We start from the raw sequence: 16,717 nt of genomic DNA on the forward strand, positions 1-16,717 counted from the left end.
CCCGATTTTTAACCGTAATTGAACAGCCGACCCAATTTTGGTTTTACAACTACTAATGTTCAACTCCGTAGCTTCGTAATTTTGAACCAACCCAGAAGACAAGGAAATTCCTGGATCAGTAGCCCCAGAGTATGATGTGTTATGGGAACATGGAGGACGTTGAGTTGCGACAGATTTAACGTGCATCAGTCACCATTTACTACATGGGGAGTCTTCAACCGGCAAGGATCAAACCCATGACTTCTTGGACATGGCTTCAGTGTCCTACCAACCATACCATCCCGGTCCCCGGATATGTATATGTTGCAAATATTTGTTATCCCAAGAAAACTTGGGCGTAGCAGAATTTGTCAGTGCGTTTTGTTTTATCACGTTTTTACTCCGCCTGAAACAAAACAAAAAAATCTGCAGTGATTGGACAGTTGCCAAGTTTTGCTATTGGATTGTGGAAATGCACACGTGTTTTGTGCGATTGTATGTATCATAACTGCTGAATTTACATTAAAAAAAGGCATATCACATAACTGGCATTTGGAAAATATCACTTAAGGCCTGGTTTCTTAGGACAGGACGCCGTCAGCTGGAAATCAGCGCTAACCTCTGATTGGTCCATTTGTGAGTTTGATAGTATACGTCATCGAACGCTCATCTTGAACTACAATTGCCGTCCAACTCAACTGCAGTTGGATTACAACGTGACGTTAACCACAGAAGCAATGGCGGACAACATCCAACAGCACATTGAAATCAGCCAAGATTTTGATTTTGACATTAAACATAGCTTCTTCATTAAACATAGCACTCTTCATTTAGCTCAGCTATAATGTGTTTTTTCTTGGACAAAGTCATTATTTGTTCTCTAAAACACTGGTCGACAATAACAAAATCAATAAAAATTCAAAATAAATATTTGTTTACGTTATTAACGCATGCGCAATGAGAGATAATGCCTGCGTTGGACCAACTGCTCACGCTGAGCTAACAAAAAAGTATTTTTTTGGCGTCCGCTCTACGTCAACTTTCCGCTGACGCCCAGATAATGCGCTTGTCCTAAGAAACCAGACCTTTAGTGTTGTTCCTTGTTTTAAAAAATATACAAAAAACTAACATTTAACTTTTTTTTTTCTTCATTTGCCTGAGTTAACTAGGGAAAGTAAACTGATGGTAAATTAATTAATTTTTACATATATAAAAAATTACAATCTCAAGTTACTTGTGCAATATGTTTTGTTTTAATTCCTTGTATTTTTTAATGAAATAAAAAAGTTTGATTTTTTGCATCCCCCCCCCCAAAAAAAATTTTGGTAAGGGAAGCAGTTTAAAATGCAATTTTATAAGTTAGTCTAAGTTGACTAAAAGTTAATAATTACATTAAATATAAAGATTAGAAACTCAACAATAAATTTGTTTCTTCCTTTAACTTTAATAAAAGGATTGTCACTAAAAAAAAAAGTAAATGCACAATGTTAAAACTATGAAAATAAAATCAGTAATTTTACACACGTCAATTTTAAATTATACATTAAATGGATATAAATCACATAAAATATTACATGAAGTATTGCCGAGAGGTAGCTAGTTTATAAAATGGTAAAAAAAAATTTTAATCATAAACAATTAATACAAAATTTCATACTTCGATTCAACAGCTCCTCATGTTTAAAAAATAATGTTTTTCTGTCATTTCATAAGTGAGAAACCACATATATAATTTTGAATGGTTCACAAAGTCTGAAGTCAAAATTTAGATACATAATTCTTTTAAATAACATAATATACTTTATTGAAGAACACTCGTTGTTTTTGAACTACAGACATGATAGAAATCAGCTGGGATGGCAAATTAAATATTCTCTCAGCAACATGTACAACAAAAGTTTAATGTTCATATAATTTTTATATTATTTGTATAAAACTTATTTGTTAAGAGTGTCGTAACGATTTCTAAAAAATATTAGTTATTTCATTTAAAAAAATAACTTAAATTTTTTTAAGTGAGAACCGTGATCATTTTGATTTTACTCATTAAAGTTTGTATTTTCTCGCAATATCTTTTTTCGACTCTGTCTTATTAATAAAAACAATATACTTTTAAAAAATATATTTATTTACAATTATTTAACAAATTTAACTGCTCTGCAGTCCATTGAAAATGTATTGGGGGTGGAGCAGTTATAATAACATCTTCTTTACCTGCAAAGGTTGGTAGCAAAATACTTCGGAAATGGAGCATAGTAGGCATCATGGTGTGCCCGTGCAATCCTTTAGGTAAATCCAAAGCTTCAGACATTTTCTTGGGTAAAGGCTGCAATTTTTTAAAATTATATTTAGTTAAACTTAAGAGGTATATAAAAATTAAAAAGTGAAGAAGAAAAAAGAAATTTTAAAAATTTAATTTTGAAGAACCGTTTATTTCTTTTAAAGGTCTCTCAAAATATTTAGTTTTTTAAATTGATTAAATAACCAGCTATTTCACTGAGTGAAAGAGAATTTTTAAACTAAATACAGATATTTAATCAGCAGCAAATAAAAATTAATCAGTAGGATAATAAAAAAAATTAAAATTAAGAAAAGATATTTTTAAGAACCTAAAAGTTACTACAAAATGAAAAATATTTATTTTGGAATCTTAGAATTCTGAAAGAATTTTTAGAATTAAAAGTAAAAAAAAAAATCTTTTTAAGCGTTAGATATTCTGTTAGAAAGAAGTTAAGAAACAAAATTGAGGATCATACAGTTTCATGGAGTAACATCTTTTATGGATTTTTCAAAACTGAAAACAGCTATTATCTAATTTTTGATTCTGCAAAAACTTTAACATTCTTCACAATACAGAAAAAATGCAAGAAGACGATTTAAAAAATTTTATTAAATAGTTAAAAAAAAATTTTTCAGATAATATTAATATATTTCATATTTTTTTAATGTTTGCAAAAATATTTATNGTCTTTAAAAAGGACTCTTTAAATAAAACTTGCAGAAAATGGTCACCTTACTCAGATTCTCACTTTACCCAGGTGGTCACTTTTACAGGTTTCACTGTAGTTAAAAAAAAAATTTTCAGATAATATTAATATATTTCATATTTTTTTAATGTTTGCAAAAATATTTATCAAAATACTTATAACTTTATTAAAATACTATAATTAATTCATTTTTCCTTTAGAGATCTATAAATTGATGTTATTCTGTAATGTGTGTTTTATAATAAATGTACATGTATTTACCTGCATATCTTGTGCTTGTGCATGTTGGATATGTAAACGAACAGGCATGCCTAAAACTGTATTCATTCTAGATCCATATAAAATATCTCCTAATATAGGAACTATTCGGGTAGAGGCATAGACTCTCACAAAGTGGTAGACAACTGGAAAAAATTAAAGAAAAATAATCAAAATGTAAACAAATAGTACAAACATGAATGCGAGAATAAGAGCAAATACAAAAATATAACCACAGCCTTACTTTATATTAGACTATTTTTAATTAGAAAAATACGTTGTTGAAAAAAAAAGTTAATAGTAAGTTTAACAAGACTTTTTTTTAAAATCAAAGCAGAAACGCAATTAGTTGAATAGAAAATATTGTTCCAGGTGGCCAGGTTGGCACAATACTGATGAAAAATACTCCTAGCAACAAGGACTCTTCTAGCTATTGGACTAATCATGGAAAATTTTCCTCCATTGATAATGCAAATGCATATTAGGTTTTGTCCAACAGTTCTCAAGACTTCTGGGTTCTGTTCAAAATTTCAAGGATACGAAATTGAACATTGTAGTAGCATATTAGATATGGATTTTCTATTCAATGCAGGTTTCATAAAAAAAAAATCTATATCTTACATTTATACACTTAAGAATTTGAATACAATATATATGAGTATGAAATTGCAAACGAAGCTAAAAATATTTATTTCGTTTCATTTTATTTTCTGCAAATAAAAACAATTTGTTAAAAGGAAGAAAGAAAAAAACAAGTTTACTCTACACTCTTAAGTTTGTAGTTTAACTTTTTAAAAGAAACACAATAATTAAATGAAAAATTCTAAGAAAGGGAAATATATACTTGATAATGTAGAAAACAAAAAGTAACAAAAGACAACATGCTTCAAAGGCTCAAAACAAGATGCCCATTCTCAAGACTTGCCATAAATGAATGAGAAAAATGAAACAGATTTGAAGCAGAAAACATATAGTTGCCAAATGCATATTAAAATTTAGATTTTAAAAAAAATGCGATAGATATGTCAGTCATCAAGAATTCAATAAATCGTCTATTGCTACATGTTGCCTTGGTCGAAAATTTAATTTTGTGAATGATGAAATCCCCCCACCTTGTTACACCAGCGCATCTTGATGCCCTGAAATTTCATTTCATGCATATGAATGTTGATTTCCTAGTTAGCAATATCAGTTTGTCACCATGGCGCCTGAAAATGCAACGGAACCTGATTTGCCTCTTTTGGCCACCACCATTTTTCAGAATAATTGATTTTAAATTTTTTGATTAGCAACAGTACATTTTATGTTTCTAACTGTTTTGTTTTCTTCATTCACACCTTGACACCAAATCTTGAGAATGGGTGCCTATTTTTGCTCGCTTGAAAGATGTTAACTTCTAGCACCTTTAAAATTTTTTAAGCAAATAAAGTTTTTACATTATCAAATACAATATTTGTTAATAACGTGTACAAATGTTCATATCCTGACATATTTATTTAACTTGGTATTTTTTTTTAATGTAGGGAAATTTATATAAAATTCAAGTTTTTCATTACAGTTGAGGAGTTTATTTGGAACATTTTAACAACACTGAGATAAGGTTAAGTTTTGTATAATTTTCAAAGACACATTCGACCATTTTTTAAAGCATATCATATGAAATATTTATTTGCTTACCAGATGAAGAAGCAACTTCAATTAAACTCGAAGATACAGTCTTATTTTCAGCTAAAACTTTGTATTCAACATTTACTGGATGTAGAATATGACTTTTGACATTTCTTCTGCTGAACTGAAATACTATAATTGGCTTGAATAAAGAAAGGTGATAATTAGTGAGCTAGTAGAGTTACAAATCAATTAAATCACGGACTAGTTTACTAAATCTTTGGGTAAATAAAAAAATAAACAAACGGCAGATTATTACAATCTCTCTTTTTTTTTTAATTCCTTAAAAACTAAAAAATAGCTAAATTTGTCTCAGGGTCGACACTAAGCTTTCACCAACTCGCCAAATATGATAAATCACAAATTTGTCGAAACAAATTGTATTTTGCCAAACGATTTTATACCTGTTAACTACCCTGAAATTTCCGAAAATTCCCCAGAAATTTATGTTTACACCCGAATGCTCTGTGTGAATGCAAATTGCAAGTGTGAATGATTAGCAAATGTTAATTCATTTTGTGTCGACTGGTAATGGTCAAAACTGAAATGTAAAAAGAGAAAAAAGAAGAGGTTTCAAAGAAGTATTGGGCGTTTTTCTGGAAGGATTGCCTTTTATGTTGTTATCCCAAAACTATATTTTAAAATATCTGTATGACAAAGTTTACATAAAATTAAATTAATTTATTGAAATTGAGAAATATTTGTTAGCTAGCTCTTACATAATAAAAATCATAAGAAGCTGTTTAATGATTTTATTTGTTTGTTTGATTTTTAAAGTAAATTTTATGTTTAACATATCTTCCAATTTTAATGCTGCAAGCTATTATAAATTTAATAATAAATCTATTTCATTATCTATATGATATACTATTTATTTGCTTCTTTTTCCACCACCACCCAAAAAAACCCATCTTTTTTTTAGAAAAAAATCTGGGTTATTTATGCAATTTTCTTTTTTATTATCTTTTATAAGAATTCTAAAAATATATATTAAGGACAATCTTTACAGAACACTGTGCATATTAAAAAATAGTAGTCTTATTCCACTGTGTATCTGATAATTAATGATAAGCCAAAGTTACAGCATTTTCTACTAATTTGAATATTACTAAATTACAGTATTTAATAACTGAATAAATTTTTACAATGTATTTGAAATTTAGTTAAGCTTGAGCTAACTTGCTTAGGCTGATCTGCATCTTCACTTAAGAGTTTAATTGCGACTCTCTCCTTTCTATCTTTAATTACTGGAACACCATGTGTCAACATCCTAAAATTAGAACAGTATAAATAAATAAATTCTATAATATAATGAGTAGAAATCTACACACATAAATAATATTATACTATTAGACCTAAGAAAGAAACTACTAAAATTTCAAAAAAATGTTTTTATCAATGTTAAGTAATAAAAATTAACTACATTCAGAAAGTTTTTTATTTTTCCTACAAAAAAATATTTTAGAACAATTCTAAATTTTTTAAATTACTTCCTTCAATAAACTAAAGCCAAACTTAAGATTCTATAACTGGTTTATTGAAGCACTGCAAGCAGGCAGAACTTGCATCATGAATTGTTTTGGATGTCAAATTTAAAAACGGGGCATCATGATTCTGTATTGTTGCTAACAATGAAGTTAAAAAAATAACCTTTTCTGTTGATCTCAGAAATTTTATTTACTTAAAAAAAAGAAGAAAAAAAAGAAGATGTGGAAAAAAAACAGTCAGTCATTGTTTTTCACAGGCAGTATATTTTTATTATTTTGAAATCCGATATAAAAAAATAATCTGCAGTACCTACTGCAACGTTTGCGAGTTTCTGCTACAGGGATTATGCTTAAACTAAAATTGAATAAGATTTCAAATGTAGAACAGAGAGCAAGAAAGATAATAATTATTCTAAATTACTTTTGGCAGAACAAGTCTATAACTTTAAAAATACCACAGGATTTAAATCATGTCAACCAGGATAGTGCTTATCAAGTTCAGCAGTTTCAATTTTTTAAAATTGCCAAGCCACAAACAAATGAAAACAGATTTAATACAAAAAATTAAAAAGATAACGATAAGTTTAATATTTCATCTAAAACCATTAGAAGAAAATTTAAAACCTAATAAAACTATATAAAAAACAAATACAAAACTTTAAAAAAAAATACTGTCCCAAATAAATTTTGAAATAATAATTATTATTTATGTAAAAAAACAAGAAAATCTTGGGATAGATTTTCGTATTGTGATCTCTGGCACAGAATAATCAAAGTCTTGGCAACTTCTGGGCAGTGCCAGCTTAATACTAAAGAAAAATAACACAGGAGACCAACTTGAAAGGTATAACTTGTATCCAACCCCTGTCAAACTCCTACATGTTTTCTTTTTTTTTTTTAATTGCAAGTTTAAAATTTCTTTGGCACATTAGCGATTATAGTTGGCGGAACAGATCATGATACGAAAATATCCCCAAATCTTGCATTCATCTAAAAACTAACTACTTACCAATGAATGAGATGAGGAGTCTTTTGTTGTTTGGCTTTTTCAATTGATTTTTTTAAACAAAGAGATACTTGTTCATTTTCACCTAGCAAAACAATTCCACTTGTGTACCTAATTGTAATGAAAATACTATGTTTAAGGTAGGCAAAAATATGAAATTTTTAACTTCAGGCAGAGACACAGTAAGAAAGAAAATACATTTTCTTTCAAAAATTTAGTTATAAAAAGTTACATTTCAATCCACATGATACAGAAAGACTTGGCTGTGATGCTCTGTAAAACAATGAAATTCAATCTTTAATAGACTAACATTGTTTTCTAAATTAACAGCATATCATTATTTTAAAGCATAAACAGATCAGGGTTCCCACTCAATTTCAAAAAAAAAAAAAAAAAAAAAACTACCTGACTTTTCCAGGAATATCAGGTAAAAATCTATACCTTATTTTATCTATACCGTGCAATTTTCCATCAGAAAAATTTGATTTTTTTTATTTGTAATGCCAAATATATTAAATTTTGTGAGCAAAAACATATAACAGAATGAGAATGGAAACATGGGAAAGTTTCACAAAAAAGCAGAATTTTATGAAGTAATTGTAGTAAATGTTAGAATTATTTAACTCTAATCTCAATAACTGATTACTGTTACTGACAATTCTAAGACTGGTTATTTTCCATGTATGATACAGGAATTTTCGAGGTTTTTTGTAAAATATTACACAACTTTACCTGACTGTTCCTTGCTTTTTGGAGTTAAAATAAAATTCCCTAACAATTGCAGGTTTTCCCTGTTCTCCCTGTATCGTGGGAGCCCTGACAGATTTACAGCAAATTAATTGTAATAGTTTTTCTTAAGTCCTTAATTTTTCTTACGACTTTGTAATATATAACATATAAAAAATAACAAAACATGACAGCAATTTATAAATTAATTGTTTCTTTAAACATCCATAGTCAATCTCTAGTCTTACTTGCGATATGCCAACTTAATTAAAACTGTAACAAGCCATCTATCAATCTAAAACAAATTACTTACAAAATCGCACTCTATATTAAATATTGATAACAATGGACACCGAAGAAAAAAAGATTTTTTTGAATTAACTAAAAGACATATGTTAGTATGTTATTCCACAAAAAAAAGAGATTAATATGGCTAAAAAGTTAAAAAAATAGGAAAAAAGAAGATCAAAAAGGAGGAAAATGGATGAAAGAAAAGAATTATATGAATTACTTTTCGGCTGATTTTAAAATGGATAAACCAGGTGCCTTTAAATAGCTCTTTAAAATGGGCAAAGCATCTTCAATAGTGTAATCAGTCTCTGCAATCGTTGGTACTATTTTGCGCTGTCCGGGCTTTGATCGAGCCCCTAGAATGCAAAAGTAAATTAATATGAAAGAATTAATCATAACAAAACATATATGGAAGAAAAAATATTCATAAGGAAAAATAAATAAAAGAAAATTTTTAAATATAAAGGTTTTAGAGGTATGCATAAGTACAAAAAAAAAGGAAGAAAAGTACTTCTTGAATAACTTTTGATCTAGTAATGGAATTTTCACATACTAGGACTCTATCTTATTGATTTCAGGGTTCCATCTCACATATGTAAATTAATTCGATAGAACAGTCAATATTTTAAGGTATGAAATCAAACCAAAAAATGTACTTATTCTGATAAAATACAGATACTTTCTTCCTTTTCACGGATTTAGATTTTGACCCAGAAATTTTACTAAAATTGGGTCCTACTCTTAAACGGTTTTGGAAAAATTTCCTTATAGCAGGTTAACTTGAACTCTTATAGCATGTTAATATAACTTTTTTCTTAAATATGGTTTATTTCAAGTAACAATAGTACTTAAGTTCCAGAAAATACTAACACAGTAATTCTATTTCTTGATAAATCAAGAGTGATGTATTATATTAAGTGGTAAATTATGAAGTTCCTCAGAACTTTTAAACTTCAAATTAAATATATTACAAAACTTACAATAAGAATATCAAAACAGTAAGACAGCTTTGACCTATATTCTTACCTGGCTTATCGTGACTATGAATCTTTACTCCAAATGGTTTATTAAGAGCTATCAATCCATCTGAAACAAAATATATAAATGGGTGAGGACTTCAAACATATCAATAAGACCATTAAAAGTATCAATAAGAATTACCTTTATATACATCCTTTATCAATGCTCAGTGTTTTCACTATAGCGCGAGAACGCGAGAATCTCACACATTTTTTTCTTTTCTCGCATTAAAAAAATGATTACCGCAAGAGATTTGCGCATTCTATAAATCAATTTCAAAACTTGCAAATTTCTCGCATTTTGGAAAAAGCTTCACATTACGCCATTTAGAATAAAATCCGTTTCACTTTTCTTCCTGGATCTTTCATTATTTTCATATTGCCCCATTATCTAGCAGCATTGTTCAGATCCAGTATTGTTCAGAACCTTTTGAAAAACAGAACACTATCCCTCCGAGCTATGGAACCCCTTCCAGAACACATTTCTCTGCAACTACGTGTTTACCGTAGGTAAGGTTCCTTCATTTAAGACGTTCGAATTTTTTATGCACTGATGTAAGATGGACAAATACATTGCAAAGGCAAAATCTTCTATGATGATGCAAAAATATTCAATGCTTTAAAAAATGGAAGATGTTAAAAATGTATTATAATTCAAGAAATGATTTTTTTTTCAAGTCTATTTGTGTTTTTTTAATTTTTAGAAATCTCACTTAACTTTTTGAAATCTCACCCTGTTTTGAAGAAAGGGAGATGATGATTTTCTATGATGAAAACACTGATGCTGTATAATTACATTTCCCATCTATGAAAAAAAAAATACTATGCAGGTAGTTAAAATAATTTTCTTTGGATCAGAGGCCTCAAAATAATTACCATATAATGAAGTATCAAAATTATGAGGAAAACATTAGAATTCCCCCTCATATTAGCACTCTAAACATTCTGAATGAGAATGCTGAAGTTTTTTTTAAAATTCTTCTGTGTTATTTTTTGTGATAAAAATGTAATAATTTTTTTTTTTTGTCAATAAATCTTCTAGGTTTTTTATTAGAGAAGTTATATCCATTTAAATTAAAAAGAATATTGAAAAAAGTTAAGCAAAGTTTCGGAACACATATAATCGCAATTTTGCTTCATTTTTATTATGACGAATAAAATATTTTTACGAAACTTCATGTAATGAATCTGACTGAAGTCACAAAAACACATCATTATTTAAATTACAATAGGAAACAACATCTCAGTCAAGTGCAAATACAAATTTAGTGTAAACAAATTAGAGCCCCTTTCAATAAATATTTAAGTACATGAGGTACCAGAAAAATGGGAAGGAAAATATTTAAATGCAAAATAATATACTTGTTTTCTCATCACATACATGTGAATCACAGAAAGGTATAACTTGTAGTCACCCCCTGGGCAAACATCTACATGTTTTTTAATTAAAAAAAGTTGCAAGTTTATAATCTGTTTGGCTTCCTGGCCATTGTAGTTGGCGCAACAGATCACGATACAGAAATATCCCCTTTTTCTTAATTATTTAATTTTAATGAGTTCAAGAAAATAAAAATAAATCAAAGGCATTTCTCAAAAAGCAAAAGAAGACAAGACTACATTTTTGGGCTACTTTTCGCGGGCACCCGAATAAACTGAAACGTATTAAAAACATTAAGATAGTTCAGCAGTTTCAACTTACCTTTTTTATATACAATCGACGAAATTAAACTATTTCCAAATTCTTCTTCACTTTTCCAAGGAAAGAGAATTTTAAAACAATGTCGTTTCTTGAAAGTTTGGGTGGCAAAGCCATGTACATATTTTATTAACACAGATTTAAGAAGCGTATTTCGCCGAGAAAAAAGTTTATTTGTCATAAAACAAGTCATTTATATCTCTTCTATGATGATTCGCATAAAAATAATTATTACTATACTAAAAATTATAATTTATTCACTTATTTTCAGGTAATTGAATTACAATTTTTAATTGAATCATTAGAAAGTTATACTCCTTTTCATAAATTATAAACTTTTATTATTATAAACAATATTTTACTTATTAAAACAATCTAATAATATTCCCATAAGAAAAATCTTACACAAAAAGACATTAAAAGTCTTCCAAAAATTAATCAAAAACTATAACAAACATGCAATTTTGTTTATTTTGATTTATTTGAACCGTGAGCTTTTGTATTAAATCGCATCCAGCTGCCCATTTTTTCTTGATAAGAAAGCGTTCTTCTTAAATAGAAATTTCTTTTAGAAAAAATACACGCTTTTACCTTAATTAATAAACTACGAATAAGTTTACCAGAAAGTAATGTATATTGTTTCAATGACCTTATAAGTGGATTCTTTTTGCTAGAAAAATTGCAAATATTTCATCGAATTTAGATTCATCACTCGAAAAATTTTTGAAAAGCCTTAGTGATTAATGTCAGCTCTCTGTATTTTCAGAAGTGAAATGATGAAGTTCATTTAAACAGTCTGCAATTTTTTGTATTTTTATGAGCACTGAGCATTCAAGTTAATAAACTTTTTAAACTGTATGCCCGCAACCGGTTGACTATTTGTACAGCATACTGTATTTCTTTGAGATAAGTTTCTTGACATTATTCTTTATTTAAATATTAATAAGTTTAGTTTTGGTTTCAAATATTAGTCATTCAAAATCAGTCTCTAATTTTGAACATTCATTAAAATGATTCGATATTTTTCAAAGCCCAAACTTATGTCACAAATGTTGTGTTTCCCGGAATCCATTCCAAAGGAGAAAGCAGCGTTATCTTCTTGTAAAAGTTTGAAACTAATGCTTACTAAAGGATTAATCAAACATGTTAGCCCGGGAACATTTGTTCTCATGCCTTTAGTTGTGCAATCTGTTGAGAAACTATGTTGTTTAATAGATTCATTGATGGCTAAAGCTGATGGGCAGAAGGTGTTATTTCCTTCTCTTATTCCGAAAAAGTTAATGAAAATATCTGGCAGATGGAATACTATTGACTCATTGTTTAAACTCACTGATAGATCATCGATTGAACATTGTTTAGGGCCAACTCATGAAGAAATAGCCCATCATTTATTATCAAAATATTGTATGTCCTATAAATCACTACCATTAAAACTCTATCAAATTTCCTCAAAATTCAGAGATGAGATGAACCCAAAATTGGGTCTCTTAAGGGGGAGAGAATTTTTAATGAAGGACATGTATGCATTTGATTCGTCGGAAGAAACTTCGCAGTGCACTTATGAACAAATGTGTAAATTGTATAATGAACTACTCAGTGAACATTTAAACATTGAACCTATCAAAGTTCAAGCATCTAGTGGGGACATAGGAGGGAAAAAGTCACACGAGTTTCATTTTAAGTCTGAAATCGGTGAGGATGAAATTTTATTTTGCCCCTCTTGCAAAACTGGAATAAATGTCGAAATTGTGACTGATATTGGAGATGGGAAGTGCAGCGATTGTGATATGCCATTGCAAAAGTGCAATGCTCTTGAAGTTGGGCATGCATTTATGTTGGGCACAACTTATTCTGAACCTTTTCAAGTTAAGTTTGATTCATCTGAAAACCAATCAGTTAATTGTTTTGCCAGTTGCTATGGACTCGGGGTTACTAGGATACTCACTGCATGCTTGGAAAATCTTTCTACCAGTAGTGATTTGCGGTGGCCTCTTTCTATTGCGCCTTTTTATTTATCAATAATTTCTCCTAAGAAAAACAGTAAAGAAGAGCATGCCAGGCCATTTTCCAATCATATTGCTGATAGTTTAAATAATATTGATAGTTTAGCGGGGAATATTATTATTGATGATCGAACCAATTTGACAATTGGTAAACGTGTACAAGAGTGTTCTGAACTGGGAATTCCTTATATTATTGTTGTGGGCAAACACGCTCTGAAAGATGTTCCAAAATTTGAAATTATTGATGTTTATAGAAATCAAACTATTTTCTTATCACATAAAGAAACAATGGAAATGTTTAAGTACAACGTTTTATTTTAAGTTAATGTTTAATTGTTTATCCTATGTACATTCTTTTATTTTAAATTTTTGTGATATTGTTCTGGTTTATTAAATTACTGTATTTATTTAATAATTGTTAAAACTATTCACTCTGTGAAGAAATATTCTTGTGCTTCTTAAAGCTTTTGATAATCTTTTTATCACTTTCAGTATGTTTCTTTGCTTTTTTTATGTTTGTTATATAGTTAAAAGATGCCTCTAACAGTCTGTAAATTGCTTGGAAGTACCTATAATTTTATAATTGTGAATTGTGTGTCACAATTTGGCAACTTTTTACTCTTTGTTAAAAGTTTAAAATAATAAATAAAGTAACCAGTATTTTTAATTTATTTTTACGTTGGGTATAATTGCTTATTTATAAATATGACAAAAATAATATTTGTATGTTTCTTCATTATTTATGTTTCTTCATTTATGTACGCTGAACAGCCGACCCAATTTTGGGTTTATGACTATTAATGTTCAGTAATTTTGAACTAATCCATAAGACAAGGAAACTCCTGGATCAGTACCCCCAGAGGTATGCTTTGTTATGAGAACATGGAGGACTTCGTGACTCAACAGATTTAAAGTGCATCAGTCACCATTTACTACACGAGAAGTCTTCGGCCGGCGGGGTTCAAAGCCATGAACTCTCGGACATGGGCCTAGCGCCCTACCGACCAGGCTATCCCGGCCTTATTATGATATTAAAGTTTTATTATGATAATAAGTTTTTTTATAGCAATTATAAAATTATGTTTTACTATTCACCTTTAAGTAAAATATTGAAAGAAACTGAGGGTTATTTTAATTTTAATAAAAAATTCATCAAAATTTTTTTAGGATTGTTTTTTTTATAATTTGCATTTACTTGGAAATGATGCATTCAATAGCTTGGAAATTAATAGTATTATTTAAAATAGATTACATTTAAAAGCTGTTAAAAATAATTTTATTATTTGATGTATTTTTTCTTTTGAAAATAAATCTTTTCCATTTGAGTTGTTCCACTGTGATGGCAAAAACTTAACATCTCTGTTTTGTATTAAAAAATAAATAGTCTAAATAAATAACGGTTAAGTAAACATTTTTTATCCACCTGTATCGAATTGGACATTAGTCACATGAAATTAATTAGTTTTTATACAAAACAATATAAAATTTAAATTGTTTCTTATTGAACAAACAAAAACACATTAACATTTATTTGTCAAAATATATCTGAATAATAAATTAAAAGAGATCTATAAACATAAGTTACTGTCGAGAATAATGCAATAACAAACTATAGTTACTGCAATGTAGTTGAACCTTATCAGGAAATCCTCTAATACAGAGATACTAATTATTTTATGTTTTATTTCAATAATCAATTTAAAGGAGAATATATTGACAGTAAATGTAATTTAATTTATAAATTGTCCTAAAAAATGAGTAGGTTATATGAGTCACCATTAATTTGTTTCTAATGCAAATATTTTGACTATGTTTGAGTCCATAGAATCTATATTGTAAGTACCCAAATTGTTGAGATTTTTTTTGTTGTTTTTTTTTTTTTTGCATTGTCTGCAATGTGCGAAGAACTAAAATACCAAGCAAATGAGCAATCATAAACATAAATAGAAAAAGCAAGATCTAATATACCTTTCAAATTAAGCTTAAACTACTATTTCCATTAAAAGCAGTAAAGAAAACCAAGGCCTTAAGTTGACTAAAGATTAAAAAAGAAAAGTTCATAAAAGCAAGCTGCAAAGGATTTTATTTTAATTATGGTTATTACTTTACATAGGTAAGTAATTTGATTTAGATATGTATTAATTAATGCAGAAAATAACTGCATTTTATCATTGGAAATAGGCCAGAAATGCCTTGACCATCGAGATCCAAACTGAATTTTATTACAATTTTTTTTTCCTTTTTTTGACATTTTTTAAATACATTATTTGTAATACTGCTAGAACGAAGAATTTATAATGGTGTGCTGAATTTTTTAATTCTGTATAGCTTCCATGAATTATCTGTTCTAAATATAATTTTTAAATAGCATTAAAATTTATATACAAATTGTAAGTAATCTAAATTTAATGAAGTGTTTATAAATCTAATTTTTTGCAGGGAGTATATATTGCACAATCTTAGAACGTCATTTGGAAAAAGTGTGTTAGAAGAAGAGTGTTCGGGAGTTGGAAAAAAAAAGCTTAATTTTCTTGCTAGATTTACTTGAAATGTTCAACTTATATCATTAATTACCAAATGCGATTCTCTAAAAAAAATTTCCCGGTCTGCGCAGTATGAAAGTACTAATTTAAATTTTCATACTGTGCAGATCTTGTTCAATTTTTAACCAACATTTATTCAAATTTTAAAATTATATTTTTTTTTATTAATTAAAAATTGCTTCAAAATGTTTTTCAAATTTTATTGAATATTTTTGCAAAATAACCTAAGACAAAAAAATTTTTTTGTTTTCTTCATAAAAATATCCATATCTCCATGAATATTCATGCTATGCTTTCGGAATTTTATGCAATTATAGCATTCAGTAAGCAAAGTAATCGAGACAAGTTTATCGGTATATTTTCTGACAGTGAGTGTTCAAACAAAAACTTTTTCTTACTCTTAATTTATTCCCAGTCCGTCAAACCTCTGAAAACTTTATGTTAAGTATGAGAAATCGCATGACCTGAACTAATCGCATGATCTAAGTGTTTTTTGAGAAATTAAAATGAAAAGAAGAAAAAAGCGTCAGAAACTTATGTCTCATCAATCATTGTAGGGTAGTGTATGTATAAAATACTTTAAACAATAGGAAAAAATCTCATACCTTAATTATAAATTTTTAAATGAAAAGTACTTGAAACTATTTTTTTCAGTGCTTATTTAAAAAAAAAAATTGTCTGCGCACCCTGTTCACATAAACAAGAATGTAGGTAAACGTCAAACTTATTATTAAAGAATGTTTCATGAGTCAAAAGTTATAATAAATATGTTTTTTTGACAAATTTGTAAAATCTGTTCACTCTAGCCTCCCTTTTCCCTGTAAGTATCCAATGAGTGAACGAAGCAATTTGAAAGGAACCACGAAAACAGCTCCAAAGATTAAAGTTAAGCCCTATAATAAACTCTATAAATATAGTTCAAAAATATTAATATATGTTTTTATTTATATCTGAGCATTTTAAATTTACTTAGAACTAAATCTTGTAAAATATTTGTCCAGTAGAAAATTTCATGATTTTTAAATTGTATAATTTTAATGCAAGTATTACAGAG

At 28.3% G+C, this 16,717-nt stretch overlaps 2 protein-coding genes across 2 annotated transcripts; one reads left to right on the top strand and one right to left on the bottom strand.

Moving 5' to 3' along the window:
- Positions 1–2,086: 2,086 nt before the first annotated feature.
- Positions 2,087–11,644, bottom strand: LOC107441619 (mitochondrial mRNA pseudouridine synthase RPUSD3). Its single transcript, XM_021147298.2, has 8 exons — positions 11,121–11,644; positions 9,429–9,488; positions 8,623–8,758; positions 7,389–7,496; positions 6,072–6,162; positions 4,902–5,034; positions 3,228–3,370; positions 2,087–2,305 (listed from the first exon to the last, which is right to left on the bottom strand). Exons 1-8 carry the CDS (start codon positions 11,308–11,310, stop codon positions 2,105–2,107), a joined length of 1,062 nt encoding a protein of 353 aa, XP_021002957.2. The 5' UTR covers positions 11,311–11,644; the 3' UTR covers positions 2,087–2,104.
- Positions 11,645–11,751: 107 nt separating this feature from the next.
- On the top strand, positions 11,752–14,445 carry LOC107441651 (prolyl-tRNA synthetase 2-like protein, mitochondrial). Its single transcript, XM_016054998.3, has one exon. The coding sequence runs from the start codon at positions 12,128–12,130 to the stop codon at positions 13,439–13,441; it is 1,314 nt and encodes a 437-aa protein (XP_015910484.2). The 5' UTR covers positions 11,752–12,127; the 3' UTR covers positions 13,442–14,445.
- Positions 14,446–16,717: the final 2,272 nt, after the last annotated feature.

Source organism: Parasteatoda tepidariorum, chromosome 3, assembly GCF_043381705.1.
Source record: "Parasteatoda tepidariorum isolate YZ-2023 chromosome 3, CAS_Ptep_4.0, whole genome shotgun sequence".
In the NCBI taxonomy this organism is placed as follows: Eukaryota; Metazoa; Arthropoda; class Arachnida; order Araneae; family Theridiidae; genus Parasteatoda; species Parasteatoda tepidariorum.